This window comes from Crotalus tigris, unplaced genomic scaffold, assembly GCF_016545835.1.
Source record: "Crotalus tigris isolate CLP2741 ecotype Arizona unplaced genomic scaffold, ASM1654583v1 scf7180000017536.10889498, whole genome shotgun sequence".
NCBI lineage: Eukaryota > Metazoa > Chordata > Lepidosauria > Squamata > Viperidae > Crotalus > Crotalus tigris.
The window spans coordinates 3,910,412-3,938,184 of record NW_024096460.1 but is presented as its reverse complement, the minus strand read 5'-3'; the positions used below and the strand labels follow the sequence as shown (position 1 = coordinate 3,938,184).

At 37.2% G+C, this 27,773-nt stretch overlaps 1 protein-coding gene across 7 annotated transcripts in view; it reads right to left on the bottom strand.

The window, feature by feature from the left end:
* The window catches only part of TACC2 (transforming acidic coiled-coil containing protein 2), a 192,923-nt gene that overhangs the window by 132,245 nt on the left and 32,905 nt on the right, over positions 1–27,773 (bottom strand). For 5 of the 7 annotated variants that reach the window (XM_039336137.1, XM_039336318.1, XM_039336473.1 and 2 more), the window contains exons 3-5: positions 21,728–21,915; positions 20,028–20,156; positions 11,348–17,395 (exon numbers count right to left, since the gene is read on the bottom strand). In XM_039336137.1, the coding sequence (XP_039192071.1) occupies positions 11,348–17,395; positions 20,028–20,156; positions 21,728–21,915 (6,365 nt within the window). The remainder of the gene's footprint in view (positions 1–11,347; positions 17,396–20,027; positions 20,157–21,727; positions 21,916–27,773) is intronic. The other 2 variants (XM_039336549.1, XM_039336620.1) reach the window with 2 other exon arrangements.

The following is a 27,773-nucleotide window of genomic DNA, read 5'->3' as shown; positions in this document are numbered from 1 at the left end:
CCGCCTAATACCATATTGAGAGATTTGTTCAGGACCCCATAATTAGAAGCAGGGCTTTTTTTGGTTAGAATGCACTGGAACGGAGTTCCGGCACCTTTTTTTGATGGATTTTCCATAGTTGAGTTCTTTTTCTATTGTTGCCCTTCCTATCCTTGTTTGTTTTTGAAAATGCCCTGCTGTCGGTACGGTGCAAGCGGGGTCCCCTCCGGCACTGTCTGCCTCCTTTAGGAGGAGCCATGAGGCACCAGAGCACCACAGCCAGAGCGTGGCTTGATTGGCTGGGTCGGACCATGTAGTGTGGAAGCCGATGGTGGCAGTGGGACACACATAAATATGGAAGCCATCTTTCATGAGCGGGTGAGTGAGCCTTTTGCCTTCCCTTACAGAAGGTGGGGTGTGAGGTTAAAAAGAGGCAAAGTGAGAGGAATAAAAGGCGGCTGGCATAGAAGCTTGCCCAACAGCAAAACTTTGCTGTTTCAGTTCCTTGGGTAGTTCAAAGACTGGGATGTCTATGAAAATCTCTTTTTAGTCTTTTATACTTTATATTCAAACTGCAGAGGGGAAGAATAAGAATAAAGCCAATGTCTTGTGATTTGGAGGTGTTATTATTAATAATAATATATATTAATTATGTATTGGTCAGATGTAAAGGTAGACCTACACTATGAGGTTTAACCAGATCTATTTATTAAATTGGGTTTAACTTAAAGGTAAATTAAAAGTAATCTGTTCACTGACAAAGTTTCAACTTTAATTTGTTTCAGGTCAATATCCATATTAAACTCCAAATGTAAATTTTTACACCTTGTTTGACAACTTCTTAAAAATAATTCAATCTTTTACAAGCAATCAAATTTTGATTTATTGGGCCAATTTCATTCCACATAGAAAGCTGACATTTCCACTCATTAAACTAAATGGGTATGCCAGTGATAAATGTCCCAAAAGATTAATAAAATGCCTTCTTGTAATTTAAAGCCACACCATGCATGGTAACATTAATTGTATTAACTTACCTTGAACAAAATCCTAGTCTTTTAGATACACTAAAAAATGAAGGGGTTTTTTTTTTCAATTACAAAGGTAAACCTTGTAGGGTAGGCAAGGTGGGTTGTATGACGTGTGTGAGTTCTGGCACCTTTTTAACAAAAAAAGCACTGATTAGAAGTAATAAAAAACATGGCCTTTTAAGTTAGCGAACCTTAAAATTATCTCCTGGGGTCTGGTTTTCTTTTCAGTACTTTTTATTAACCAATGTCTTTTAGATAGTGATCATTGCAAATACTATTTGCTCCACTAATTAAATTTAATAATTTGATATTATGCAAGACAATGCATAGTTAAATAAACACTGAATGCAATAATGCATTGGAAAATTTTCATCTGTCATACCAGCTTCAGCACAATAATTAGTATCATGTTCTGTTAATGAGTGCAATTTCACATGAGAACATTTCCAAGGAGGCTTAAAAACTCCTTTTGAAAATATCTATATTTTGCTCTCTTCCTATTTGATTTTATAAACCTTTTCATAAATGTTAAGGTTCATTGTAAGGCTCAGCCAGCAATAAGGTTTTATAATCTACAGTTCCAGTAGATAGAAATGATTTTGCTCATCATAGCTGTGGTAAAATCAATCCTTATCAGTGAGGAGACAGTCCAGTTCTTAGAAAGACAGTACAAAAAGAAAACGACTATCTCCTAATGTGTGTTGAGATAGATGCAGTTGTATGCTGGGAAATAGTTTAGTCGCTGGGACTCTTGTAACTCTATCTCTTTTAATAAAGCTTGCTAAGAGATTCTGTGAATCGTGTTTGGAAAAGGAATTAATTCTGGTTTTATGCTGAAACTACCAATAACATTAGGTTGTATTTATTTTATTCACTTATTTTAAATTATCATATTCTCCCTCTTGCTATCTTATATGCAGGGCTGTAATCCTGGGTGGCTCACAAAACAATAATAAAACATTAAAAACTATAAAAACCACAGCAAAAATATCTGGCATCCAAAAGAAGACAACTGCCCCCCTACAGCCACCTTCAGTTTGTATGGATTCCTGCCTTACTGTAGCAACAGCACTTAGACTTATATACCGCTTCACAGTGCTTTACAGCCATCTCTAAGCAATTTACAGAGTCACCAAATTGCCTCCAACAATCTGGGTCCTCATTTTACCGACCTTTGAAGGATGGAAGGCTGAATCAACCTTGAGCTGGTGAGAACAGAACCACCAAACTGCTGGCAGCCAGCAGTCAGCAGAAGTAGCCTGCAGTACTGCATTCTAACCATTGCGTCACCATAGCTCATACTTACTGTACCCCAACTCTTGAAAGAAGAGCCTGCTCTTCAAGGCCTTGCAGAAATTAAGGGATGGGTGCTGCCAGATCTCAAGGAAATGTATGTTACACAGAGTAGGCACATTTCCTAGGTCCTGTAAAGTGGCAGCATTTAAAGGAAGGGATCTAGAGTGCATTCATTTGACAAAATGGGCAGATACTTTCTGGGAGAAGCAGTTTGCAAATAACCTGGCCCCATGCCATTCAGTTTTAAAGATGATAACCAGCATCTTGAACTGCTCTCAGAAAGGAACTGGAAGTCAGTGCTGATTACATACCAGCAGTGTAATATAGGCAAACTGTGGAACACCCAGAACCATGTGCTCTGCTGCATTCTTAACCAGTTGGAATTAACGGATGGTTTTCAATGGCAGCACCATGTAGAGCACATTGTAGCAGACCAATCAGAATGTGAATGTGAATGACTGTAAACAAGTTCTCCTGGTCCAGAAATGGATGCACTTGACAAGTTAGACAAATCTGAATGAAGGCCCTTCTAGCCACAGCTACCACCGACTGCTTGAGCAAAAACTGCAAATAAATAAGAATCCCAGGTTGTGTACCAGCTTTGTTTTGGGAAATGCTATCTTGACTGTAGTCAAAGACACTCAATGTTTTCTGCGGATCTGGATTGCCGCATAGTTGTCATAGGAATTAAGATTGGACCATTTGAACTAATACAGTCTTACACAAGCTGCAGTTCTACAATCTACAAACGAAAGTAACTTACCTTTTCAACATTGCAACTTTGATGCAGCTTACAATTTTAAAAAATTCTTATAAGTTAGGGAAAAGAAATAAGGAAAACTGCACCAAAGCTGTATATTAGGAGAAATGTGCACTTAGAACAATTAATCAGTGGAAGGGCTTGCTTTCAGAAGTTGTGGGAGCTCCATCGCTGTTTTTAAGGCTTTTAAGAAGAGATTGTTTGTCTGAAATGGTATAGGAATCCTGCTTGAGTAGGGGGTTGGATTAGATGACCTCCAAGGTCCCTTCCAACTCTGTTATTCTGTTCAAAATGTCAAAGTTGTTGAAAGTCAGGTGCCATACATTTTGTTTACATGACTACAAACTGATGTGGAACTGAATTGGAATGAATTTAAAACCCAAGAAATTGAAATTGAATTCAGCAGCATCAACAAAGAAGTAAGACCTTCCAAAAACTGTACATATTGTATAGCTTTGCAACAATGATACCTCTATGATATATGAATATTCTTAAAATGGGCTATATGAAGCACAAAAGCATGGAATAGGAAGTTTAATATATATTCATTTCTTCTTCTTTAATTATAGAATCATATACTCAAGTCTGTACACATTCTGCTAATTATCTTGGAAAGCCCCAAGTTCTGGAATTTGTTTTTCACATTATTCCATGTAGGCAAGATGTATTTATCTACAGGCATGCTGCTAAATAAAGTTTACGGTTCTGTAAAAGACAGCAGCTGCTACCACTTGGGATAAATACTCAGACAGGAGAAACAGGTGATAAGAAATTCTTCAAGCTTATGCGTGTATGAAGCAATGGAGTTATGAACTACCAGCTGCTCAAGACACTACCTTGTTTGCCATCAAGACACTACCTTGTTTGCCACAGCTACAAAATTAATATCCTGCATTATTTTTTTTTAAACATATACACAATCCACCCCAATTGTCTGAACAGATATAAAATAGATATTATTCAAAAAAGGAAATTCCTCTTTTCTAATAAGATGGTGGAAAAAAAAAACAAAGATAGAAGAATGCACAAATCTCTGAACTAAACATCTTCTAAAGAGAATCAGACATTAAGAAAACCAAGATCATGGCATCCGGCCCTCTCAATTCCTGGCAAATAGATGGGGAAGAAATGGAGGTAGTGACAGATTTTATCTTCCTGGATGCCAAGATCATCACAGATGGGGACTGCAGCCAAGACATTTAAAGAAGCTTGCTCCTGGGGAGGAAAGCTATGGCAAATCTAGACAGCATACAAAAAAGCAGAGACATCACCCTGCCAATAAAAGTACATATAGTCAAGGCCATGGTTTTCCCGTTGCAATGTATGGCTGTGAAAATTGGACTATAAGAAAGGCTGAGCAACAAAGAATTGAGGCCTTTAAACTATGGTGCTGGAGAAGACTCCTGCGAGTCCCCTGGATTGCAAGGCGATCAAACCGGTCAGTCCTAGAGAAGATCAGTCCTGACTGCTCTTTAGAAGGCCAGATGCTGAAGTTGAAACTCAAATACTAATGAGAAGAAAGGACTCACTAGAGAAGAGCCTAATGCTGGGAAAGATTGAGGGCAATAGAAGAATGGGATGACAGAGAATGAGGTGACTGGATGGAGTCACTGAAGCAGTAGGCATGAGCTTAAATGGACTCAGGAAGATGGTAGAGGACAGGAAGGTCTGGAGGAACGTTGTCCATGGGATCATGATGGGTCGGACACAACTTCGCAACTAACAACAACAAAGAGAATCAGATGCTTCAAAATACATAATTTCTCTAAAATGAACCAAAACCCCAAAGTCACTCCCATTTTCCTCATGAAGAGTGACAGCTTCTTCTTTCAAAGAAGAAAAAGAAAGCACAAGGGCACTATGTTTTTTATCACAGTTAAATTATGGGCTTAGTGTTCGTAGTCATGAGGCATCTTGCATGTTGCCAGTGATTTGACTTTCAGTGATTGTGGAGATGACAGCCAGAGTTTAGCCATTCTGTACTTTTCAGCCATTTTAATACTTTGTAATACCTTTCCCACACACTTGTTGCAATTCTACCAAGCTAAAGGGTTGTTCTGGCATCTGAGCAAATCCTGCCTTGACTGCTCATTGGTTTACAGACTTGATTGATCTAAGTTTGCTGTTTGCTGGCTATGTGCCGTAGATCAGATCTAAAAAATGCTTGTTTTACTGATAAGAAATGCTTGTTAGGAAGGTATTTGCTTTTTGTGCCAATCTTTAAGACCACATGATGTTTGCTTGGTATTTGGGGCCTCTGTATAAAAACTGCTGCAACCTTTTGTTTGGGATTGTTTGATTTGAGAGCACCCAATGTTTCTATTTTGCACAGAATCATAGGGATTTTGGACATCTTCTAGTCTAACATTCTCTTCCCAAAGCAGGAATCCTTATAATCATCCTGGACAAATGATTATTTATTTATTTATTAATAAAATTTATATGCTGCCCAATCCCTAGGGACTCAGGGCGGCGTACAAAATTAAAACAACAAATATAACAATAAAAATGAATACATTCACAAAGCATGTCCCAATCGAATCCCGGCCCCCCCAGGGACATCAACCCCAGGCCTGCCAGAACAGGAGAGTTTTAATAGCTTTCTTGAAGGCCGGCAAGGTGGGAGTAGTTTGAATCTCGGGGGAAGTTGATTCCACACGTTGGAGCCACCACAGAAAAGGCCCTTCCCCAAGGGCCCGCCAGCCGACATTGTCTGGCCAACGGGACCTGAAGGAGGCCCAATCTGTGGGACCTCACCGGTCTCTGGGAACTATGCGGCAGTATGCGGTCCTGTAAGTAACCTGGTCCTAAGCCATGAAGAGCTTTAAAGGTGACAACCAACACCTTGAATTGCGTCCGGAGACCCACAGGAAGCCAGTGCAGCTCGCGATGGATAGGTGACATGTGGGTGTACCTTGGTGCACCCACAATTGCTCTCGCGGCTGCATTCTGAACCAACTGCAGCCTCCGAACGCTCTTCAAGGGTAGCCCCATGTAGAGCGCATTACAGTAATTCAGTCTTGAGGTGACAAGGGCATGAGTAACCGTGAGTAGAGCCTCCCGGTCCAAATAAGGCTGCAACTGGTGCACCAGCGAATCTGGGCAAAGGTCCCCCTGGCCACAGCCGATAGATGTTGTTCCAAATTTACCTGTGAGTCCAGGAGGACACCCAAGTTGCATACCTGCACTGAGGGAGGTAAATTTCCCCCCCCCCCAGGACTAATGATGGACCATCAGAATGACCCTTGGGGAGGCAAGACCCAGAGCCACTCGGCCTTGTCAGGGTTGAGTATCCTATCTTTTCTTCAAAAACTCCAGTGATGAAGCACCCACAACTCTGGGGGTAAGTTGTTATTATTTGAGCTGTGGTGGCTCAGTGGTTAGAATGCATTATTGCAGGCTAACTCTACTCACTGCCAGGAGTTCGATCCTGATCGGCTCAAGGCCTTCCATCTTTCCAAAGTCAGTAAAATGAGGAGCCAGATGGTTGGGGGCAATTTGGTGACTCTGTAAACCACTTAGCGAGGACTGTAAAACAGTATCTGTAAAACAGTATATAAGTCTATCGCTATTGCTATCTCCATCTTAATTGTGATTGATGAGGCTACCAACATTCCTGGGACTACAAAGAGAATTAAGAAACATATATATTCATTACCAGCTTATTAGACTAATTTTGATGCTCCACAAGGATATATCCTGGCTCCCCTTATAAAGAAGTATCTATTTTGCTTTATGCAATTAAGACTATTATCCTTCTTTTTACACAAGTCAATATTCAGGGGAGTTTACAAACCCTATTTACAAAACAATCTGCTAATTGCCATCATAAAAGGAAAGTTTATGCTAATCAGACCAAGCAAATTATGACATTTAAATATTTTGGAATTTTCTTTCAATATTCTAATGCTTAGAAGAATCAAATCTATCACATATAAAACTTCTAATGCTGTAATTAAGTCAGCAACATTGTGGAAATAATAATGTTCCTGCTGCAATTAGGCTACTCATATTTAATACAGTACTCAAATCTACACCCATAGTTTAAGAACAATGTTTTGCCTCTCAATTGTGTATAGAATGCAATCTTGATGTTGATGCTCAGATGTATATCAATAGAGACATGTATAATGATCAGTTGATTGAATGTTGGTTAAAATTATTTGGGGAGGGGAGATCCTTAATTTATTGATTATAACTGAAGCATTGTTTCCTCATGGAAAGAAAGAGCAAAGCCTCAGATCTGGCTCAGTTGTGTCTTCCTCAATTATACTTACCAAGTTTAATGACATCTTTGCTTCTGGGAAGATAGATAGCAACATTCTCTTCCAAGATCAAACTTGCCCTCATGGGGAACATGCAGTGGAAACTAAATCATTGCCAATTTGTTGAGCTATCAATTCTACCATCTGTAATGCTCAGAACCAATATCTCTCCTTCTTATTTATCACCTTGCTCTATGGAAGTGAATACAGTTTTTCTATTAAGGCATCATTCCTTAGAAATCACAAAGTATTGCAAAAATTTGTTCAGCCATGATGGCTGTATGAAAACTCTGAGTTTAAATAGGATATTATAGGTCATTTTCATGTTGGAAAGCTATTAGCAATTTATTTTACCTACATGACTTATTGCATTGTTTATTATATGGAAGTTGATCTATTACAATGAATAAACACTATTTTGGGGCCTGTTAATTTAGGCCCTAGTCTAAAAATGAACACATACTCAAACATGACAACTTCGACTATTATTTTTATCTATGCTTACACTAAAATAAAACAGAAAAGATTATTTTTTTAAGTCAGAAATCTAGACTTCAGATCTATCTGGGAAAAGTAGGGCCAAGTTTCTTCTAACAAGGATATTGTGTCTTCAATAGCTGCTGTTTACATGTGAGACAATCTTATTGCATCTTGTGAGTGTCCTGAAAAAGTTTACCAGGTCTTTGTAATGCAAGTTAACTTACCCAAGCAGACAAAAATCCTAACAATTAAAAGTAGGGAAATATAATACAATACAAATCAAACAAAGCAGATATAACAATATGACAGTAAAGGTGTGTTCCTCATGGAAGTATAGTGTTTTCAAGCATTGCTGGAGAATAATTATTTAACAAGATTAAAAAGTTGGAGCCATTGGTGACCCATATCCAATGTTCTCGTTACCTTCTGATATCGATACTTTTACTATTATTACTTGTTTATTAGCTTAATGTCACACATATAGTATATTCATGTCAGTGACTTTATTCTACAATAAGATCCCTGGTCAGCATCTACTGATATATTACCTCCATATGATCCACAATATTCCAATATTGCCAATCTGATTTAAACATTAAAATATTCTAAATTCATTTTGAACAGATTTAATTAATATTGAAAGAACTGAAAAAGTATATCTGTCAAAATATATCATACCACAACTGCTTACTCATGTAAACTGTATATCCTAAGTCTGGTAATTTGATATAGATGAGTTCTCATCCTCTTTAATTTCTATGTGATGCTTATTTAATATATATTATTTACATATGTCATTCTGAACTCATTTTTCTCTTTTTGTTCCAATATTATGACATCCTTTTGGCTGATTTGTATTGCAGTTTTATATTCATGACACGTGATCACAGCCCCAAAAGTTTATATAAATTAGTATATCACTCAAAAGTTGCATCATATTCTATTGGAAATAGTTTGTCCCTAGACAAATAAGACTTGCTGCATTTCATATGCTAAATAAATAAATAAGTAAGATATAGTCTTAATAATTTACCTCATCCAATGCTGAGTCCAAATACTAGTTCCCAGGCTCAGTCTTGGTCAATGATGGATACAATAAAGCAGTTTTCTTCCACTTACTATTTTGCAATTTTAAAAATCTACCAATGTTGCAATTGGTTTGTAATATTGAGCTGTGTTTCATGGAGTACACTTATCTATGTTTTGCTTAACTATAATTTATCAACTAAACCACAATTGGCTGGATTTCCACCACATATGTTGCCATAAAATGGTTTGTTTTATTTTGGTTTAGAGTGTTATGTGAATCTAAATGTCCAGTGTTCAAATCTTTTTCATAAAGAAATTATTTAAAGAGCCTCCCCCCTGCAGGTCCCAAATCCCCAAGCATCTAGAACAATTAGTGTCTTTCTCTGAGCCTTGGGTAAAGTTCATTGGCAGCTACGCTGGAGTGCCCCTTTCAGGTACAGCAAGAAGAGATTGGGAAAGGTTATGACAAGGTTACGACAAGACTAGTTAATGCAGAAGGAAGCCTGTGGGCTCAAATATGATAATAATTCACAGAAAACATTCCCTAAGTTTCAAAGCTAAGATCAGGAATACCCTAAAATGGTAGCGAACCTATGGCACGTGTGCCACAGGGGCCACGTGGAGCAGTCTCTGGTGGCATGCGAGCCATTGCTGGGCTGAGCTGCTCTCTCTTCCTCCTCGCGCATGTGCAGTTCTCCGCACATGTGCAGTCTGGGAATAGGCGAGAGGCTATAAAAGGAGCAACTTTCAGCGGAAGCAGCATTTGCTGCAGACAGCGAGAGAGGGAACACGAGTTGGAGTGGACAGCAAGTGAGCAAGCACAAGCTGACAGCTTGGGGGCCATGCCCACTCAGTGGCCACGCCCACCCGGCAATTCATAAGCGGGTTTTGGGTTGCAGTTTGGGCACTCGGTCTCTAAAAGATTCGCCACCATTGCCCTAAAAGATATATTTAAAATAATTTAAAAAGTTTGCTACATCCTGGAATGAGTCATTGGTACAAGTCTAATTAGAAAATTTCTTTAAAATAGTTTTAGGGTTAGATATTAAGATTATTTTCTCCCATTTGATCCATGATTCTTTGAATTTGGGGAGAACAACTGAAATAATGACTAGAATCATGAACAATATACTGTAAGACTAAAAGGTAGTTTGCCGAAAGAACCCAACCAAAATATGGCTATTTTACAGTTTGTTGTACGGATCCAAGAGGCAATGATATGGTTAAAAATTGGAAAGAAAAACGTGGATATAAAACTAGAGAACAGGTCTGTAGTATTCTTAATTTGTTCCTCGGCTGCGAAATATTAACAGTTCAGTTGCTTTCTCTGTGGGAGAATAATCTTGAACATGCTACATAAAAAAGCAACTTATAGCTACCGTAAATGCCGGCGTATAAGGCGACTTCCGCGAGCGCTGAAATCATCGCCAAAGACGGGGGTCGTCTTATACGCCGAGTCGTCTTATACGCCGGAAATACTGGTAGTTTCTGGCGTATAAGATGACGTTCTAGGAATGCGGCCCGGCTATAAAGACGGGGGTCGTCTTATACACTGGGTCGCCTTGTACGCCGGCATTTACGGTATATACATTTGCTAAATAAACCTGCAAACCTCAGACCCCATACATCTGTATACCAATGTTATGCCATATGAATTAAGATCTCAATCAAATCTCATTGGAAATTCTGAAATAACATGAATATAAAAATGAACATTTTGGAATACCAGGGAACATTGGAAAAGAATTTTGAGTAATTTAGGTGAATTATACTATAGCAGTCAGAGATATCCCAAGTTAACTTTTTCTTTATATATAAGATCTTGTATTAATAAACACAGCTAAAGTAGAGCTATCTGGTTATAGCTACTAGAATATGACTGACAACTGAGAGATTCTAATAATATATATTTTTAATCCTAAATTGTATATCCAGAAATAAGATCCTTGACTTCAGTAAAGCATATTTTTTTTTAGGGTGGTGGTGTTCCTTAGAGTCAGAATTTACTTTAGATATTGCCTGGATTAGACCCTGCAGTTTTCTTGGCAAGGTTTTTCAAAAGTGATTTGCTATTGCCTCCTTCCTAGAGTTGAGAGAAAGTAACTGACCCAAGCTCATCCAACTGGCTTTGTGCCCAAGGTGTAACTAGAACTCATGGTTTCTCGGTTTCTAGCCTGTTGCCTTAATGGTTGTATACTGAAGCTTACTGCCTGGAAAGTGTATATTGAATTATAGCCTAAGTGTTAGCACTCAGAAAAACCTGACATCTGTACAGCTCTAAGGCTGTAAAAAGTTGCATTACTTTCTTAAAATCCAGTATTTTCATTAGTTTTGGGTGAAGAATTAAAGGGCCCTTCCTAAGTAGGCCATCCCTGCTGCAAGATAAAACATGCTAAACAAAGTTCAATTCAATTTTAAAAAAATGCTTGATCCATCCTCCCTAATAACTATCTTGCTTGAACATCAATATACTGAATTCTTTTTACAGTTAATTTTAAATTAAATACCTTTCAGGGGGTAATTCTTCCATTGCCATGTCTTCAAGCAAACTAGGAAAGCTTTGCTCCAATTCTGAATGTGAAAAAGGTGACATTATTTCCTGGATATCTTGAAAACCTAAATGTTCTTCTTTGGGTTGATTTAAATAAGCCATATCCACATCTGTCCATACAGTTTGTTTCATCCCTTGAAGGGTTTCTGAATGCCGCTTTACATCAGGTGACTGAATGTCTATGCTGGCTTGTAAAACTGCATCACAGTTGTTGGTGATTAACATGCTTGCAGTATCTGCTTTAGGAATATCATTAGAAAAACCTGGTCCTTCTGCTGTGCTCAAATTGATGTCATTTGTTTTTTCTATACAACTCTCTTGAACATTGCTGGATCCCAATTTGGACTCAACAGGACTTACTTCATTTTTAAAATAAGTAATTAGCTTATGTTCTGCTGTGTCCTGTCCCTTCTCTTCCTCTATGGACCAATTATTGCTATCTATGGCATCCAGTACTGTAACAGCTTGGTTCTGTAATGTATGTTCATTGGAAAAATTCAGATTTTCATCAAGCAATATCCTGGACTGATCTGTTTGTTCTTTATGAGCATCAAGATCATCTCTAAGAAATGACAGTGTTGAAATCTTGGCTAGCTCAGTACTGTTGTCACTATTTCCCTTGTTGATGTTTTTATTTCCATCATACATGAACTGTTCTTCAGGTTCATCTGTTTCAAAGTTACACAGATTAATTAAGTTACTTTCCTTTACTTCAGCAGCAGCGGCTGTGGCATCAAAATCTGGAACAACTTCAGGAATTATTAAAGATTCTTCATTTTTAGGAGAAAATGGCTGATTCTCCATTTCTTGGTTTCCAGAACTTCTAGATTGAAATTCTACTTTTTCTGTGCTCACTTGATTCTCAGCAGTATCACTGCTTAAAGAGCAAAGGTGATCATGAAACTCTGCATTTATTTCATGACTGCATAAGCCATCCACTTTAACTAACTTGGGGAAAGTTGCAAGAGAGTTTTGGTTTAAGCAATGTTTGTTGATAGGGATCTTTTCTGAAAAGGCACTTGGCAAATCGTATTCCTGACTGTTTGCCAGCATTCCTGTGTGTTCTTGTTCCTGTGCTGTTTTCTCTTTAGTGATTTCAGCCTCCAAAGGCAGTATGCATTTTTTTGTTTTCCAGTCATTCTCTGCGTCTCCATCTTCATTGTTTTTATCAGCTTTTTCCAGTTCCTGCTTAACCTCTATTTCTTTACCTTCTGAACTGACCCTCTCATTCAGACTCTGTTCAGTGGCAAGGTTAGGCAAATTGGCAGGCAAGGCATTTGGTACTACCTGTTCAAATATTTTGCTAATATGTTTTCTGAAATCAAAAAAGCCAATGCTGAATGCCCTGGAAGATGAAATATCTGGTTCTTTTTCAGATATTGCTGCAGGCTGCCTGGGAACATCTACTTCAATCTTGGGAAGGTTAAATTTCTCTATAAAATCACATTTGCTTTCTTCTTCATTGTTACTGTGCTTGTTATCTTCACAACTTATATTTGTAGCAGTGTCTTCCTTACAATTTGCTTGCTTATCGAGTGACGACAAGTCCAAAAACTTCCTTTCTAAACTTGAAAGGCTGAGTAGAGATTCTGCTGAGCTGTTAAGTTGCTGGGCTTTGAAATGTACATCACTTTTATCCCCTTTTAGTTTAATTGCCGAGATCTCATCCTGCAGCTTCTTGAAATTAAATGGTGACAAATTTCTTTCAGATTGCCTGATTTCAGAAACATCCTGCAAGGTTAAAACATGCTCTTCTGAAAGGAACTCTTGGCCTGGGATGCAAGATCCTTTTCCTGGAACAGCTTCTGAAGGAATATCATCTAAATTCATTACTTCTGGTTTCCTTTGATCAGTTGTGCTATTCTCTACAAAAGCATCATCTGAGTCAATGGGTGTAGCAGCTGCAGTCTGCAGACTGGAAGAGGTATCGAAGACATCTTGACATGCCACAGCTTCTGGTTCACTTTTTTTAAATTCAACATTAGGGCTATGATACATAAAGTCTGCAGGCTGGCAGCTTACTTGGCTGGGTTCATTATGTAGAAGTGCTGATGTTGAAAGAAGTCTTGGTTCTGCTTGAGAGCTAACAGATAGGATGTCAGTCTTTTCAACAGGGTATGTTTTATGCCAAGCATCACTCAAAGGAACTTCTGGACTATTAGGTAATCCAGGAGGATGTTCATCCATTCCTATGTTTTCAGAAGGCAAGAAAGTTAAGTCCCCTTTGCAAGTTACTTGCTCATCTTTCAGAATAGTTTCATTTATTAAACTCAGGTGCTCTTCTATCTCTGTATGTAAACTTTGTTCATCCAATTCTGGTTCTTTGCTTGGTAAGTTAACATCAGTCCCATTATCCTTAGAATGTTCACCTACACAGGTTAAACTCTCCTGCAGGGTTTGTGCCTGTTCAGTACTGACACTAGCAGTTTTCTGTGTCACTGGAATAAAGTTTGTAACGTCAGTATTACTTGTGTATTTGCTGTCTGACAGTTCATCTAAGCCACCCAACTGTTTAACTGTAATAGATTTTTCAGCAAATGCACCCCTCTGGCTTGCTCCTTCCAAAGCCCCATCTGAAAACAGAGAATTAGAAAGGTCTTGCTTTAAGTTGTTTAAGATTTCTTTGCTAGGATGATTTTCTTCCTCCAGTGAGTTTAATACATTTGGCAGGTTGTTGTTTTGTGTGGGATTTCCCACAAATTCAGAAATATGTGTTAAAGATGCATTTTCATTTAATAGATTATTTGGTTTTGCTTCTGGCCCACCAAGTACTTTTTGGAGCTTGTGTAGTTTGTCTCCAGTTTGTTGTAGTTCACTTTTATCAAGCTCTTCATGGCCAGTGAAATGATTTAATTCCAATGGGTGTAGCCTCTCAGGACATGTCTGGTTAGAGTTCTGTCCCTGGGAACTCCCAACTGCTTGAAGACCATCGTGATCCAGGTCTTTATCTTCGGGGTCTGAAATATGCTGTTTGTCTTCACTTGCCTTGCAGATGATGCCAGAGGGCATTGAGCTTTTGTCTGACTGCACTTGGGGAGATGTCATTAAAATGCCCACCATCTGTTGATTTTCCACAGACTCTTTAGGATGAGTTTCTAAAAATTCTTTGGAATCATTGCTCATGAATGGACAATTGTTTGTCCTTAGGCTATTATCACCTAAGACTCCAAGCTTTAATGGCTGGGGACTGGTTTCTGCTCCAACTACTGATCCTGAAGGGCTGCCAGAATAATCATGTTTTATACAAGGGTCATTTTCTTCAGTTGCTTGTTCCAGCTGCACTTGCTGTGTGGAGTCCAATTTGATATGGGTTTCTTGTGCCAAAGTTGTGTCAGTTTCTTGTTTTTTCATCCCTGTTTTGCATTCCTCCTGTCTAGCTTCATTACCTTCATTCTTCCCCACAGCACTGCTTTGTTCAGCAGTAGTCATAGGTACAGAGTTTGGGTCACTGCCAGCTGTTGAGGCACATCTTTTATTTTCAGAGTGGGTTTCATCCTCTAGAATGTTTGTTTTCTCAGTTGCAAGACATTCAGCACTTCTGGCCTGTCCATTTAAGTTGTGGGACTCAAGTTCTGTTTTAGATACTGCAATTATTTCTGCATTTGAGGCATTATCCTCTGAATTTATTTTATCCATCAACTGGTCTTCCAATTCTGATTTGGTTTTTTGAGCAAATGGCTGTTCCCAGGATTCCTCTTTTTTATTTTGCATAATATCGTTGTCTTCAGAACGCAGAGACAGTGAGCCATCTGCAACCTCATCCTCTTTATTGACTGGAAAGCAGAGCTGAATATCTTCTACACTGGAATTTAAAAGATCACAAGTCTGCAAGCTGTCTTTTCCTTGTAAAAGTAATTGTTCAGAAGACTCAAGACTGGCTACATTTTTTTCATTTATAGTTGTGGTTTTTTGCTCCAAGTTCTCACTTAATTCTGGTGAATGATCATTGAGTATATTCAGATTACCTGCCAAACTGAGATTCTTTTCTAAAATGTTGCCACTGATATTAGTTTCTAAACCACTTACTTGAGAACTCCAATAATCATCCAAGGCAGCATCTGGACTGATCTGTCTTGAATTCATATCAAAAGTTATTGATGTCTCTTGGGGGCAGTTTATATCTTCATGTATAACTTGACTTGAGGATGGGACCTCTTGACATCCATCCTCTTTGTTTCTGGAAGAAACAGCTATTATAGTTTCTTCTTTATTATACTCAGCAAGGTCATTCTCACTCATGAAATCTCTTGTTCTTCTGTCAAGTAACAACAGTCTATCCCCAACAGATTCTTCCTTCACCATATACATAACATTTTCTGGGTCAGCTAAAGCTGTATTTCCCTTGCTCATAGATTCGGTTTGTATGATTTCCTTTGTAATCTGTTCTGGTGTGTTCTGAGATGCATTTGCTTTTTGCATTTTGTTTTTTATTTCTGGCAACAAGGATGCATCAGAAGGTTCCACGCTAACTGGTAAATCGACACAATAGAGGTTTGGTTTTGGACCGATGGCCTTTTCTAGCCATTCCTTTCCAGATGAAAAGTCACCAATTGGTTGTTCTGTCATGGTTAATGGTAACAGGTTTGACATGTTTGAGGACAAACTGGATATAGTAGGAGGATCCTCCAGCACCTCAGTATTCTTTTCTGGAAATACTTGGAATTGACTGTCCCCTCTGTTCACTTCACTGTTGCTATCTTCGCTGATGACACTTCTGAACTCAACAATGCTCTGATCAAAACCATATTTATTAATGTCTGAATTTCCTGTTATGAGATTATTTGGAATACAGTTTTCTTTTTTCATTACCAAGTTGTCTACATTACCTGTGTTCAGTCCCACTGGTTTTATTAAAGCCTCTTCCTTGTTATTCTCTTCTAATTTAGTCTCCTGTCTGATTTCTTTAGTGGTATAAGAATCTCTGCCTTTCTCAGTCTTAGGCAAATGAGCAATGTGTGCCTTCTTTCTTTCAGTCAACAGTTCACTGTGTTGCAATGAATCTAATTCACTGGAATTGCTTTCCTCGGTTTCAAGTCCTGATGTCCAAGTAGAATCTGATGAAGGAATCTGTTCCAAAACAGTATTATTTGGATCTTCCTTATACTGTCTTGTAAAAGTAGTGGCATAATGGTCAGCATCTGTTCCACTGACAAGAGGTACGATTCTTGTGTCTTTGTCATTCACAATAGCAGGGTATAACACCAAGGCAGGCAAACCTCTAGGGATATTTTCAAGGCTTAGTGCAGTACATTCTTTACCATGCTCAGAAAGCACTGGCATATATTGACTTTGAGCTTTTCCTTCTTCTTCAGTACATTCTAAGGAATCTCTCTTATGTGGGTTATTCTCCAGCACTGTCATATCTGGATATGCCACAACAGTGTTTTCACTGATTGATCCTCCAGCAGTGTTACTGCAGAGGCCTTCATTATTTAGGCTCACTTCCAATTCAGTCTCCTGTCTGATTTCTTTAATGGTAAAAGAATCTCTGTCTTTCTCACTCTTAAGCCACAGGTTAATGTGTGTCTTCTCTCCTTCAGTCAACAGTTCACTCTGTTTCAATGAATCTAATTCACTGGAATTGCTTTCCTTGGTTTCAGATCCTGGTGTCCAAGTAGAGTCTAATGAAGGAATCTGCTCCAAAGCAGTATTATTTGGATCTTTCTCATATTCTCTTGCAGAAGTAGTAGCATAACAGTCAGCATCTGTTCCACTGACAAGAGATACAATTTTGGTGTCTTTATCATTTATAATAGCAGGGTTTGACATCATGGCTGGCAAGCCTTCAGTGCTCCTTTCAGAACTTAGTGGAGAGCATCCTTCACCATGCTTAGAAAGCATTGGCATCTGTTGCCTTTGATCTTGTCCTTCTTCTTTAGTGCCTCCCAAGGAATCTCCCTTGTGCAGGTTTTTCTCCAGTGCCATCACATCTGGTTGTGCCACAACAGTGTTTTCACTGGTTGATTCTTCAGCAGTGATACTACAGAGGCCTTCATTATTTAGGCTGCCAACAATGGAAACATTTATTCATTTCAATTTGGCAATAAATTCCACATCACAGAAGTTTCAAAGCCATGCATGCACATGCACTGAAAAGCTATCTGTTTGATTTCATGAGGCAAGAGGTCAGAGGCATCAATGATATAAAATTTCTGCAAGAGAATCATTAGATGCAAATATATTCCTGTAGCATTTATTTATTTATTTGATTTTTATTCCACCTTTATTACTTTATAAGTAGCTCAAGGAGGTGAACATATATAATACTCCTTTCATCTCCTATTCTCTCCACAACAACATTATTTTGTGCTATTGTATTAGACATTTGAATTTATGGAATTGTCGGTTGGTTCACCTGATGTTCATGATAGACTTAAAATTAATCCTGATTTGAATACAGAATATAGAAAAATTATCAGACCAGAAATGAATTTTAGATGATATGACCACATGTCTCTGGATTTTAAAGCTCTTCCAGTTTTAAGTTTAATTTATATCATCATTTCCCAGTCTTGTACTTTTCAAGTATGCAGCAACTGTAACTCCCAAAATTCTCAATGGAAATTCTGGCAATTATAGCTCCAATAGTCCATAAATACCATTTGGATTTGCGAGATCTAGTTTAGACTTCTATATTGCATCCTTCTGTATGTAATAAATTACAGCTAAAATCCCAATCCAATTTAGTATGGAATAAACGCAATGAATGTAGCAATACTGAATTCTGAACAAATGTGTAGGATGCTTACCAATTCATGATATGCCTTTTTACTCTAAGACCAATTAAAATACGAAGTATTTTCATCTACTAGAAAGCCTCACCAAATAACATTCTGATTCTTATTCTACATGTTTCTCTGACTGATTCAGTTCCAATGAAACAGCCTTAAGTTGCTACTATTTCCATAATTTGATAACCATTTTCTGTTTTCCGCCTACCCTGAGTGATCTCCCTTCTTAAATTGAAACTGATCAGTTGTTCCTTGGTACTTCACATCATTGTTCCTCCCAGTCAGCAGATCTTGCCTGCAAAAATGCAGATGATCATTAGAGGGCAGCAAAGCTCAGGGTAATATTTTGCTGCAGGCTTGAGGTCTGGATTGTTGCAGTCCAGATCTGGTAGGCCTGTATTTGCTGTCAGAACCTCCCATCTTGACTTTTGCAGGATCTGACCTCACCATATTTGCTTTATGCCCAACTGTTTTATGAGTGCTGATGCATTTCAGTAGTTGGGAATGCAAACTATGTACTACTGTAGCACTTTCACTAGAAAAATGGAGAATACTGTATTCTGCCTAGATAACAATCAAGTTCAGGTCCAAGCAAGTTACAAGACATCAGATTGAATATAGATTACCAACACTGTAAGATAACTCACTAGGAATTCAATAAAGCTTCTCTTTTCACTGCCTTCCTAGAATTCAAAAATAGAAAAAGCCTTCAAGTAAAGTGATGGTCACAGTACTTGGCTGGGGATATTCCACTCAATTTAGTAGATTTAAAACTTATAGATCTGATCTATGTTTATCTATAAATCGAAGCAACTCTATATCTAGTATCTGTAATTAGAGTGAACAAGACACCTCAGAACTTCACGCCTTGGGTGAAGCCCTCAGAACTATTGCAAAAATTAGCACTAAATTATAATTATTAATATAACCGAAGGGGAAATTATTTAATTCACATGAAACAATCATATTTACAATATTTAATATAATTTTAATTTAGCTTCTTTCTGTAAGATCCATTTCCTCGTCCTGGTTCCACCTCATTTTTGTAGCGTAACTCATGGCACATCATTGAAAATCAAGAGGAGTCTCCCCCTCCCACTTTATTTTCAATTTACTCTCAATTATTGATTCAATCAGGAATCAATTTTTATGACTATTCAAAAAAAATGCCTTTGCTGTTTTTATTTGAAATATATGCTACAGTCAGCCAGGCATTTCATTCTGTGTGCTTCTTACCAATGTTAGATTATTAGAGAATATGTTTAAATATATTGAGGTGCCTCATGAGAACAAACACAAAATAGATTATGCTGCACATAAAGTTTGACTTGCCACACAAACACGCATTTACTTTCAAATATAGCATACAGGGTTAGACAATTGGACCTGATGTAATAGCTGGAATGGTGGAAAGAAATTTAGCAATACTTTCAGAATACATTTTACTTTTCTTATACCAGTATAAGAAACTGAATTGAGCATCATTTTTTAGACTGAAGAAACAATAGAATACTAAGAATCATCTGAAGAAATAGAAATGTCAACACCATCAGACTTCCAGAGAAAGCAGAAAGCAGAGGCGAGGGCCAGGAAGAGAAGAGGAGCCACTAAATAGACAGGCTCCCCAAACTTCTCTCAGATCAGATAGAGGACCAGGTAGCCTGAACAATTAAGAACAAAAAGATAAGAAAACCAAGACTTCAGAAACATGCAAAATTCAAGCAGCACAATGTCATTCAGAAAACCAAAATCTAATAAATAGTCAAAAACTATGTAAGGGAAACTCAAAAAGCCAGAATAAGCTTATCTATGGTTGCATTTTTTTTAAAACCTCCATAAACAAGATGCAAATCCAAATCCATAAGTACACAGAAAAACAAGAATATTTCCTCAAATTAACTATACCTGGACAGGAGAGGATTCTGGGTCCTTAACTCTTCATTTATGTCAATCCCAGTAAAAAGAAGATTATTTGGGGCTAGGGATTGGTGGGACTCCCTTTCCTCCAAGTCAGACACTATAGGCCAGTTTCCACTGCCAGAAAAAGAAAAGGGGTTGTAGAAAAAGGAACAGATTCACAATTGTTAATCCCAAATTTGAAATGGAAAAATCAATTTCCCTTAGAATATTATCATGGTAGAGTCAGACATTTGTGATTTGAATCAATGCACTTTTAAGTCTTCCCATCCTTTTTTTTAAATCTAGACCTTCACTCTCTTCCCACAGTAATGAAGGTATGGAGTAGGAAATTAATCTGTCCAGCTTCTCACGCTGGACTTGGAATATTATGACATTTCATAAGTTAGCTTGATTCTTTGGTTCAGTTTGGTAGAAGACTTACAGAGACAGCTTGGCTAGATAGAACTTTTATTGCGGACAAGAATAAATAAATAAATAGGTTGCCTACTGCTAGTGAGAAGATCAAAATTACTTTTATACCATTAGAGGCATAAAAAAAATAAACTTGTGACTTCTTCCTGCCCTTCAAACTGTCAAATACTTGGTGCATCCTTTTGGAATTCTTGAGATAAAATGGTTCTTGTATATTTCCATAGGGGACATCTCTGGTTTGGGAATTGCTGGTTCCTACCTGAGCCCTCAGAGCAGTGTCCCCATAAATGGGCAGCCTTGCTCTTTAGCTGAAAAATCTGCTGACCTTTGCTCTTTTGTGCTTCTAGAAATTATTCATTCCCTCCAGTTCATTTTCTACCTCAAGCCTCCTACTGAAAGAAGGCCAGGCTTTCCAGAAAGGAAAACTAGCCCAAACCCCCAAACATTAATTTTTAACTATCTGCCACATGGGAAACTAATATATATGTATAATATTATAAAATTTGGATTTTAACAAAGAATTAAGGGAGAATGGAATAGCTATTTCAAACTTTTCAGTTCTCATCAACCAGACATACCCTTCTGAGATTCGAACCTGGGCTGTCTGCATGTTAAGCAGCTGTGTTAACCTCTAACCCACAGGCTCTTTCTCACTTTTGTCAGCTGTGTCAGGGAGGGAAGAGACAGGGGGAGGAATTACCTTGAGTGCTTTTTGATGCACCCTGCCGACCCAAATATGGGAGAAAGAAATCTTTTGCCTTTTATCAGCTCAAACTAGAGCCATCCACAGGCAGCAGTCGCAACTGCGACATCATTTATATTATAAAATGATATTATTTTTGAGTGCATCAAAAAGCATTCAAGATAATTCTTCTCTATATATATTATACACACACACACACACACACACACACAGGTATATTTTAATAGCAAAGTTTGTAGTACTACATAAAGCACGTCATTATTTTATTCTTTCTTAATTCAAAATAATTAATTTCCTGTTCATTAATTCCCAGGTACTACATTGAATAAGAACCCTTAGGTTATCATATGCATGTACTGAAATGATATTAAAATACTACTACATTCTTGTATTGCCCATGAATATAAAAAGGGAGTTAATTGGGTAGTAAGTGACTTTTAATTTGTAATGTTACTTGAGTTACTGTGGTAAATTTCCCAAGCAACCACTTCCTGGGCAACAGTCAACTTTAAATGTGTTATGCCTTCCAGTTACTTATTTCACTAACAAAGTAAAAACATCTCCTGCCTACCTTGTATCTTTTGCACTTAATGAGAAACTATCATCTGGTAATGGCAATGAAACTGCAGAATCTGATGGCAACGTGTCCCAGTCATCTTGGTTGAGTGATTTGTCTCTGCTCTTTTTCCTTGACTTTTTAGTTTTTATTTCTTTTTCAGTACTAAGTGGCTCTGTTGATTTTGGAACTGAAGGGCCCTCCTGGGAAAGGAAAACAAAACATGAGTTAAAAAGCAACCAACCAATAGAATGAATACTTACTTTTTTAATAGCAAAATAAAAATTGAATCCTTTATTAATGTCCTATTTTAAAGTTGCTCAAAGACAAATAATGAATAAACAAATAATCGTAAAATAAAAGTCTGCAACTGTGTGTTGTGTGGGAAGATGAACAACTATGTGACGCTCTTAGCTGGCTCTTAGGAATATATATCCTTATCTCTTTTTCCAGCCCATTGACCATTTCCTTTTGATCAGGAAATCTATTAGTATGGCAGAGAGGAGAAAAAGCTGTCCTTCAAAATATGTTTTTTAAAATGACAAAAAAATATACTTCAGAATGAGGGTAACTTGTCAATGGTATTTACATAAGAAGAAATCTGTGGCATTTTAAAAATTATTTTTAATGTTCTTGTGTTCATATAATACAAGACTTTCTGTTATCTTTGTTGTAATAGACTAAACATTCAATATATATCATGTTTCATGATAAAAACATGAAACAATAACATGTCAGTTTCAAAGAAAGCTTTCAGTTTTAGTAGAGTGTTTGTTAGGCCATTGTAATAATAAACTGAAATATTAAGAATCATATGCATACAAAATATAATGCTTAAACAATATAATAAGTACAGATACTAATCTTATTGGACTCAGTGCTTCTACATTTTATTTTGTATTATAATTCCCATTGGATTATCCTTTTCATTTAGACTACCGTAGGTTTATGATGTTTCTTCCTAACCATGGACAGCTGAATTAATATACATTTTTGACAGCAGGATATCTGAGGAACATTCGGTTGGAATTTTTCCCCTTCAATATAGCTTAAACTTCCGGTGGTTAAGCGACGATGATGGCGGCTACTTTGTAGCCGTCCTCCTGAGACGGTGTCAGATCTGCGGAGCACAGCGTTCATCAGCTGGCCCGCAGTTCGAAATCCCCTTCCTGGGTGAAGGGAAGGGGTAGAGACTGCAGGAATAGAGGTAGAACCTCCGAACCTCCTCTGGATTTCTTCTTTGAGGGGGCAGAAGGAGCGCTCCCTCGGAGTTCCTGCCTTCTCCGCCTCTCAGCTGTCTTTGTTTCTTCGGAAGCAAAGTGAAACGCCGCTACCATCTCCGCATTTAAAGTTTTCTGGTGAGTGATTTTTAAAGCGGACAGAACTGTTTAAAGGATTTTACTTAGAGTTAGAGATTTATTTTTTTTTAATTCTTTTCTTAGCCTATGCTGATTTTTTTTTTTTGATATTTTTTTTTGGGGGCGGAAAGTGAGAGTGAAAGTAAAATGGCGCTTTGAAAGTTTTTTTTTCCTATCTCCGGAAAGAAAAGACGGACTGAATGAAATGCATGTTTAGCATTGCTCTTTTTTTTCTTTTAAGTTTCTTTTTCTTTTTTCTTTTAAAGTGCTTTGGAAGTTTTTATTTTTATTGCACTTTTCTTGGTCTTTTTTCATTTGTAAAGATTTAAGCATTTTTTTTTCTTTTCTAAGAAGAAAGAAAGAGAGACTAATTTTTTTTAAAAAAAAAATGGCTTCAAAGAGACAACCAGCCTCTATAGTCTCTAAGGTGATTTCTTCTCCTGTTATTGCAACTGTTCAACAACAACTTAAAGTAACACCACCGGTGCAGCAACCTAAGGCTACATCTCCACCTTCTCCTCCCCCATCAGTGTCTGCACAAGACATTTAAGATATAATGGGAAATGCTGTGTCTCAATTTAGGGAGGAAGTGAAGCAACTTCTGGAACAGAGCAAGTCTGAAAGTAAGGAGGAAATGAAGAAAGAAATGAAGGAGCTTTTTGTACAGAATAATACTATTTTGAGGGAAGATATAGTCTCAGCTTTATCTGGATTGGCTTCTGTGGTCGTGAAGCTGGACTCCAGGGCGGAAGAAGTCGCAGAAAAAGTAGATTTTCTTGAGTATAAATTTCAAGATATGGAAAAAAAGGTGGAAACTTCACAAGATGATATTCTTATGTTTCAGTATAGACAGATGGAATATGCTTGAGAATTAGGGGTCTTAAAGAAGATATGAATCAAGATCTGATGGAGATGGTGATCAATGATTTAGCTGTTGTCTTGAATATAGATAAAGATGAACTATGTGGAGAAGTGGAAAAAATTTACAGAGTTAACTCTTGGATTGTGAAACAGAAGAATCTGCCAAGAGATGTGGTGATTTATTTTGCTAAGAAGTCTCTGCGCAATCAGATTTTACAAGCTTTTTATAACAAGAGATTTCAGATTGCTGCCCAAGATATCATTATCTTAAAGGAAATCCCATCCAAAATTTTAAGAAGCAGAAAAGATTTTGCTTTTTTAGCAAATGAACTTAAAACAAGATTGATGCCATTCAGATGGGAGATTCCGATGGGTATTGTTTCGAGCCATGCGGGGATACGTTATAGACTTAATACGGTTGCTAAAGCTAAAGAATTTTATAACACGGTCCTGGGAGCAGGCTCATCTTCATCCATGACTCAGAGAGCTTTGAGTGATAAAGAGGTGGAACAGCAGTCTGAAGGACTAGGTTTGATGGCTGCTGGGCAGGTGGAATGGATGCGTCAAGCAGAGGTTAAAGAACAGAGAATGACTCGTGCAGCACATAAACGTAAGGAAAAGGAACAGCAGAAGAAAGAAGCTAAAGAATCTTCTCATCAGATTGTTTCGATGCCGGTGGGAGGAGCAAGACTTAAAAGCTCTGCAACACATTCTTCACTAGCAGATCTTGAGGGAATCTTCTCCAGGCTCCTGGTTGAGGGAGATGGCAAAGTTTCTGACCTGGAATGTTAACGGTCTTAACTTTCCCCAGAAGAGAAAGAAAATCTTTCATTATTTAAAGCAACATAATAATGACATTATTTGTTTGCAGGAAACTCATATTCTACTTAAGGATCAAAAATATTTAGCTAATGCTCGCTTTGGATCTCATTTTGTATCTCCTGCCCCTGGGAAAAAAGGGGGTGTGGTGATTTATGTTAAGCAAAATTTACCAGCTTGCTTGATAGAATCAGATCCTCAAGGAAGATATGTTATGATTGAACTTGGCCTATATGGTAAGAAAATACTAATAGTGGGATTGTATGCACCAAACCAGCAGCAGGAACAATTTTATAGGTTGTTACATCAGAAAATAACCTTGTTGGATTATAGATCAGTGATATTAATGGGAGACTGGAATGGTGTTCTAGATACACAGAAAGACAAAAAAGGTTTTTCTACCCTCTTTAAACAGGCTAAACTACCTAAAGCTTTTTTTGATTTGAAAGAAGATTGGGAATTGAGAGACTGTTGGCGTGAACGTAATCAGGAGGAAAGAGACTTTACCTTCTTCTCAGATAGACACCAATCTTTCTCAAGGATTGATTTCTTCTTGACTACAACAGACTTATATAATAGGGTGAAGAATGTAAAAATTTTTTCTAGGTCATTGACAGATCATAGTCCAGTTTGGATGGAACTGGTTGCTGAGAAAGAGGAGAGGAGATCCTGGAGGTTGAATGAGAATTTATTTAAATAAGAAAAAAATGTTCAAAAATTAAAGGAATGCTTAAAGGATTATTTTGTTTTAAATATGTATAAGGGAACATCAATGTCAATGGTATGGGATGCAAGCAAAGCTTTTATGCGTGGGATTCTGATAAAAATGAATAATTTTCATAGACAAAAGCAGATTCGGAAACGTAAAGAATTGGAAGATGAGATTAAATTAAAAGAGAAGCTTTTAATTTCAAATCCTTTAGATGAGAAGGTGAAAGGAGCTATAAGGTTTATGGGGGTCTTGCAGCAGCTTATACACAAGGATCAATCGGGTTTTATAACTGGAAGGTATATGAAAAATAATGTTAGACAAATTATTAACTTATTAGAATATTTAGATAAAAACAACCAAGTTTCTGCAGGGCTGATATTTTTGGATGCCGAAAAAGCCTTTGATCAATTGAATTGGCAGTTTATGTTATGTTTAATTAAGGAGATGAATTTTGGACAAAATATATTACAAGCTTTATCTAATATATATCAAAAACAGACTGCTCAACTTATTGTTAATGGGGGTTTGTCAGAGGTTTTTACAATAGAAAAAGGGTACAAGACAGGGATGTCCATTAGCTCCGTTATTATTTGTTTTAACACTGGAAATTTTGTTGATTAAAATTTGGGAGTCTCAAGAAATTAAAGGAATAGAGATTAATAAAAAAGAATATAAGTTAAGAGCTTTTGCAGATGACCTGGTTGTGACTTTGTCTCAACCTACTCACTCGGTAGTAAAATTATTACAATTGATTCATCAATATGGGTGTGTTTCGGGCTTTAAAATTAATAATAATAAGACTAAAATATTACCTAAAAATATGACTAACTGTGATAAACAGACCTTGGTTAATTTAACAGATTTTGAAGTTGTTGATAAGGTAAAATATTTGGGGGTTATATTATCTGCTTCTAATGTAAAATTGTATAAAAATAATTATGAAAAGTTGTGGATTGGGGTACAGAAGGATTTAAAGAATTGGAATAACTTACAGTTATCTCTTATGGGTAGAATTGCAGTTATTAAAATGAATGTTTTACCAAAATTTCTTTTTTTGTTTCAAATGTTACCTATCTTAAAGAATGAACTTAACTTAAATGAATGGCAGAAGGGTATTAATAAATTTATTTGGGCAGGGAAAAAACCGAGGGTAAAACTTAAAATTATGCAAGATTTTCGTGTGAGAGGTGGACTCAAGGTACCAAATTTGAAATTATACCATGATGCTGTGGTCTTAACATTAATTAATGATTGGGTAAATTTAACAAATGTAGAAATACTCCACCTAGAGGGTTGGGATTTACTTTTTGGATGGCATGCCTATTTAATATTTAATAAAAAAGTGGACCGGGTCTTTAAATCTCATATTATAAGGATTTCTTTACTTCGGGTTTGGAGGAAATATTACAAAAGTGATTTTAAAATACCATTATGGGCTATACCTTGGCATGCGATAGAAGAGATAAAGAGAGGAGTTAAGATGGATATGGTTTCTTATATACAACTACTTAGATGGGATGGTCAAAATTGGCAGTTAAAATCTTTGGAAGATTTAGTACATGAAAATATTACTTACTCATGGTTTCAATATAGACAAATAGTGGATAGATGGCAGATGGATTGTAATATGGGTTGGCTTAGAGAAGATGAAAATCTGTTTAAACAAGTAAGGGATCAAAGACCAACTCATATTAAGAGGGTTTATGGGGTTTTAGTGGAAATGGATTCAGAATCTGAATTAATCAAAGATTGTATGATTAAATGGGCACAAAATATTGGTGAACCAATCCCATTGGATACTTGGGAACTTATTGGGTGAGGAATGTTAAATTTACACAAGCACAGAACTTAAGAGAGAATTTTTATAAAATGTTTTATAGATGGCACCTTGATCCACAAAAAATGTCTATTATGTACCCTGATCTACAGCCTAAATGTTGGAGATGTGGTTGTTTGGATGCTACTTATTATCATATCTGGTGGTCGTGTAAAAATATAAAAGCTTTTTGGATTAAGATATGGTGGAATATTCAAAGAATTTTTAGAAGGAGGGTAAAATTTACCCCGCAATTATTTTTATTAGGTATTGTTACTGACTGTGATGCTAAGGAAGTTATATTGATGTTAAATTTGATTACAGCCGCAAGGCTGCTAGTAGGACAATATTGGAAGAAGGAATCTTTGCCTACTTTGCAAGAGTGGTTTTATAAAGTTTCTTATTTGGCGGAAATGGCAAAGATTTCGGCTTTCTTAAAGGAGCAATCTCAAGAGATATTTTTTGTTGTATGGGAAAAATGGATAAATTTTATAC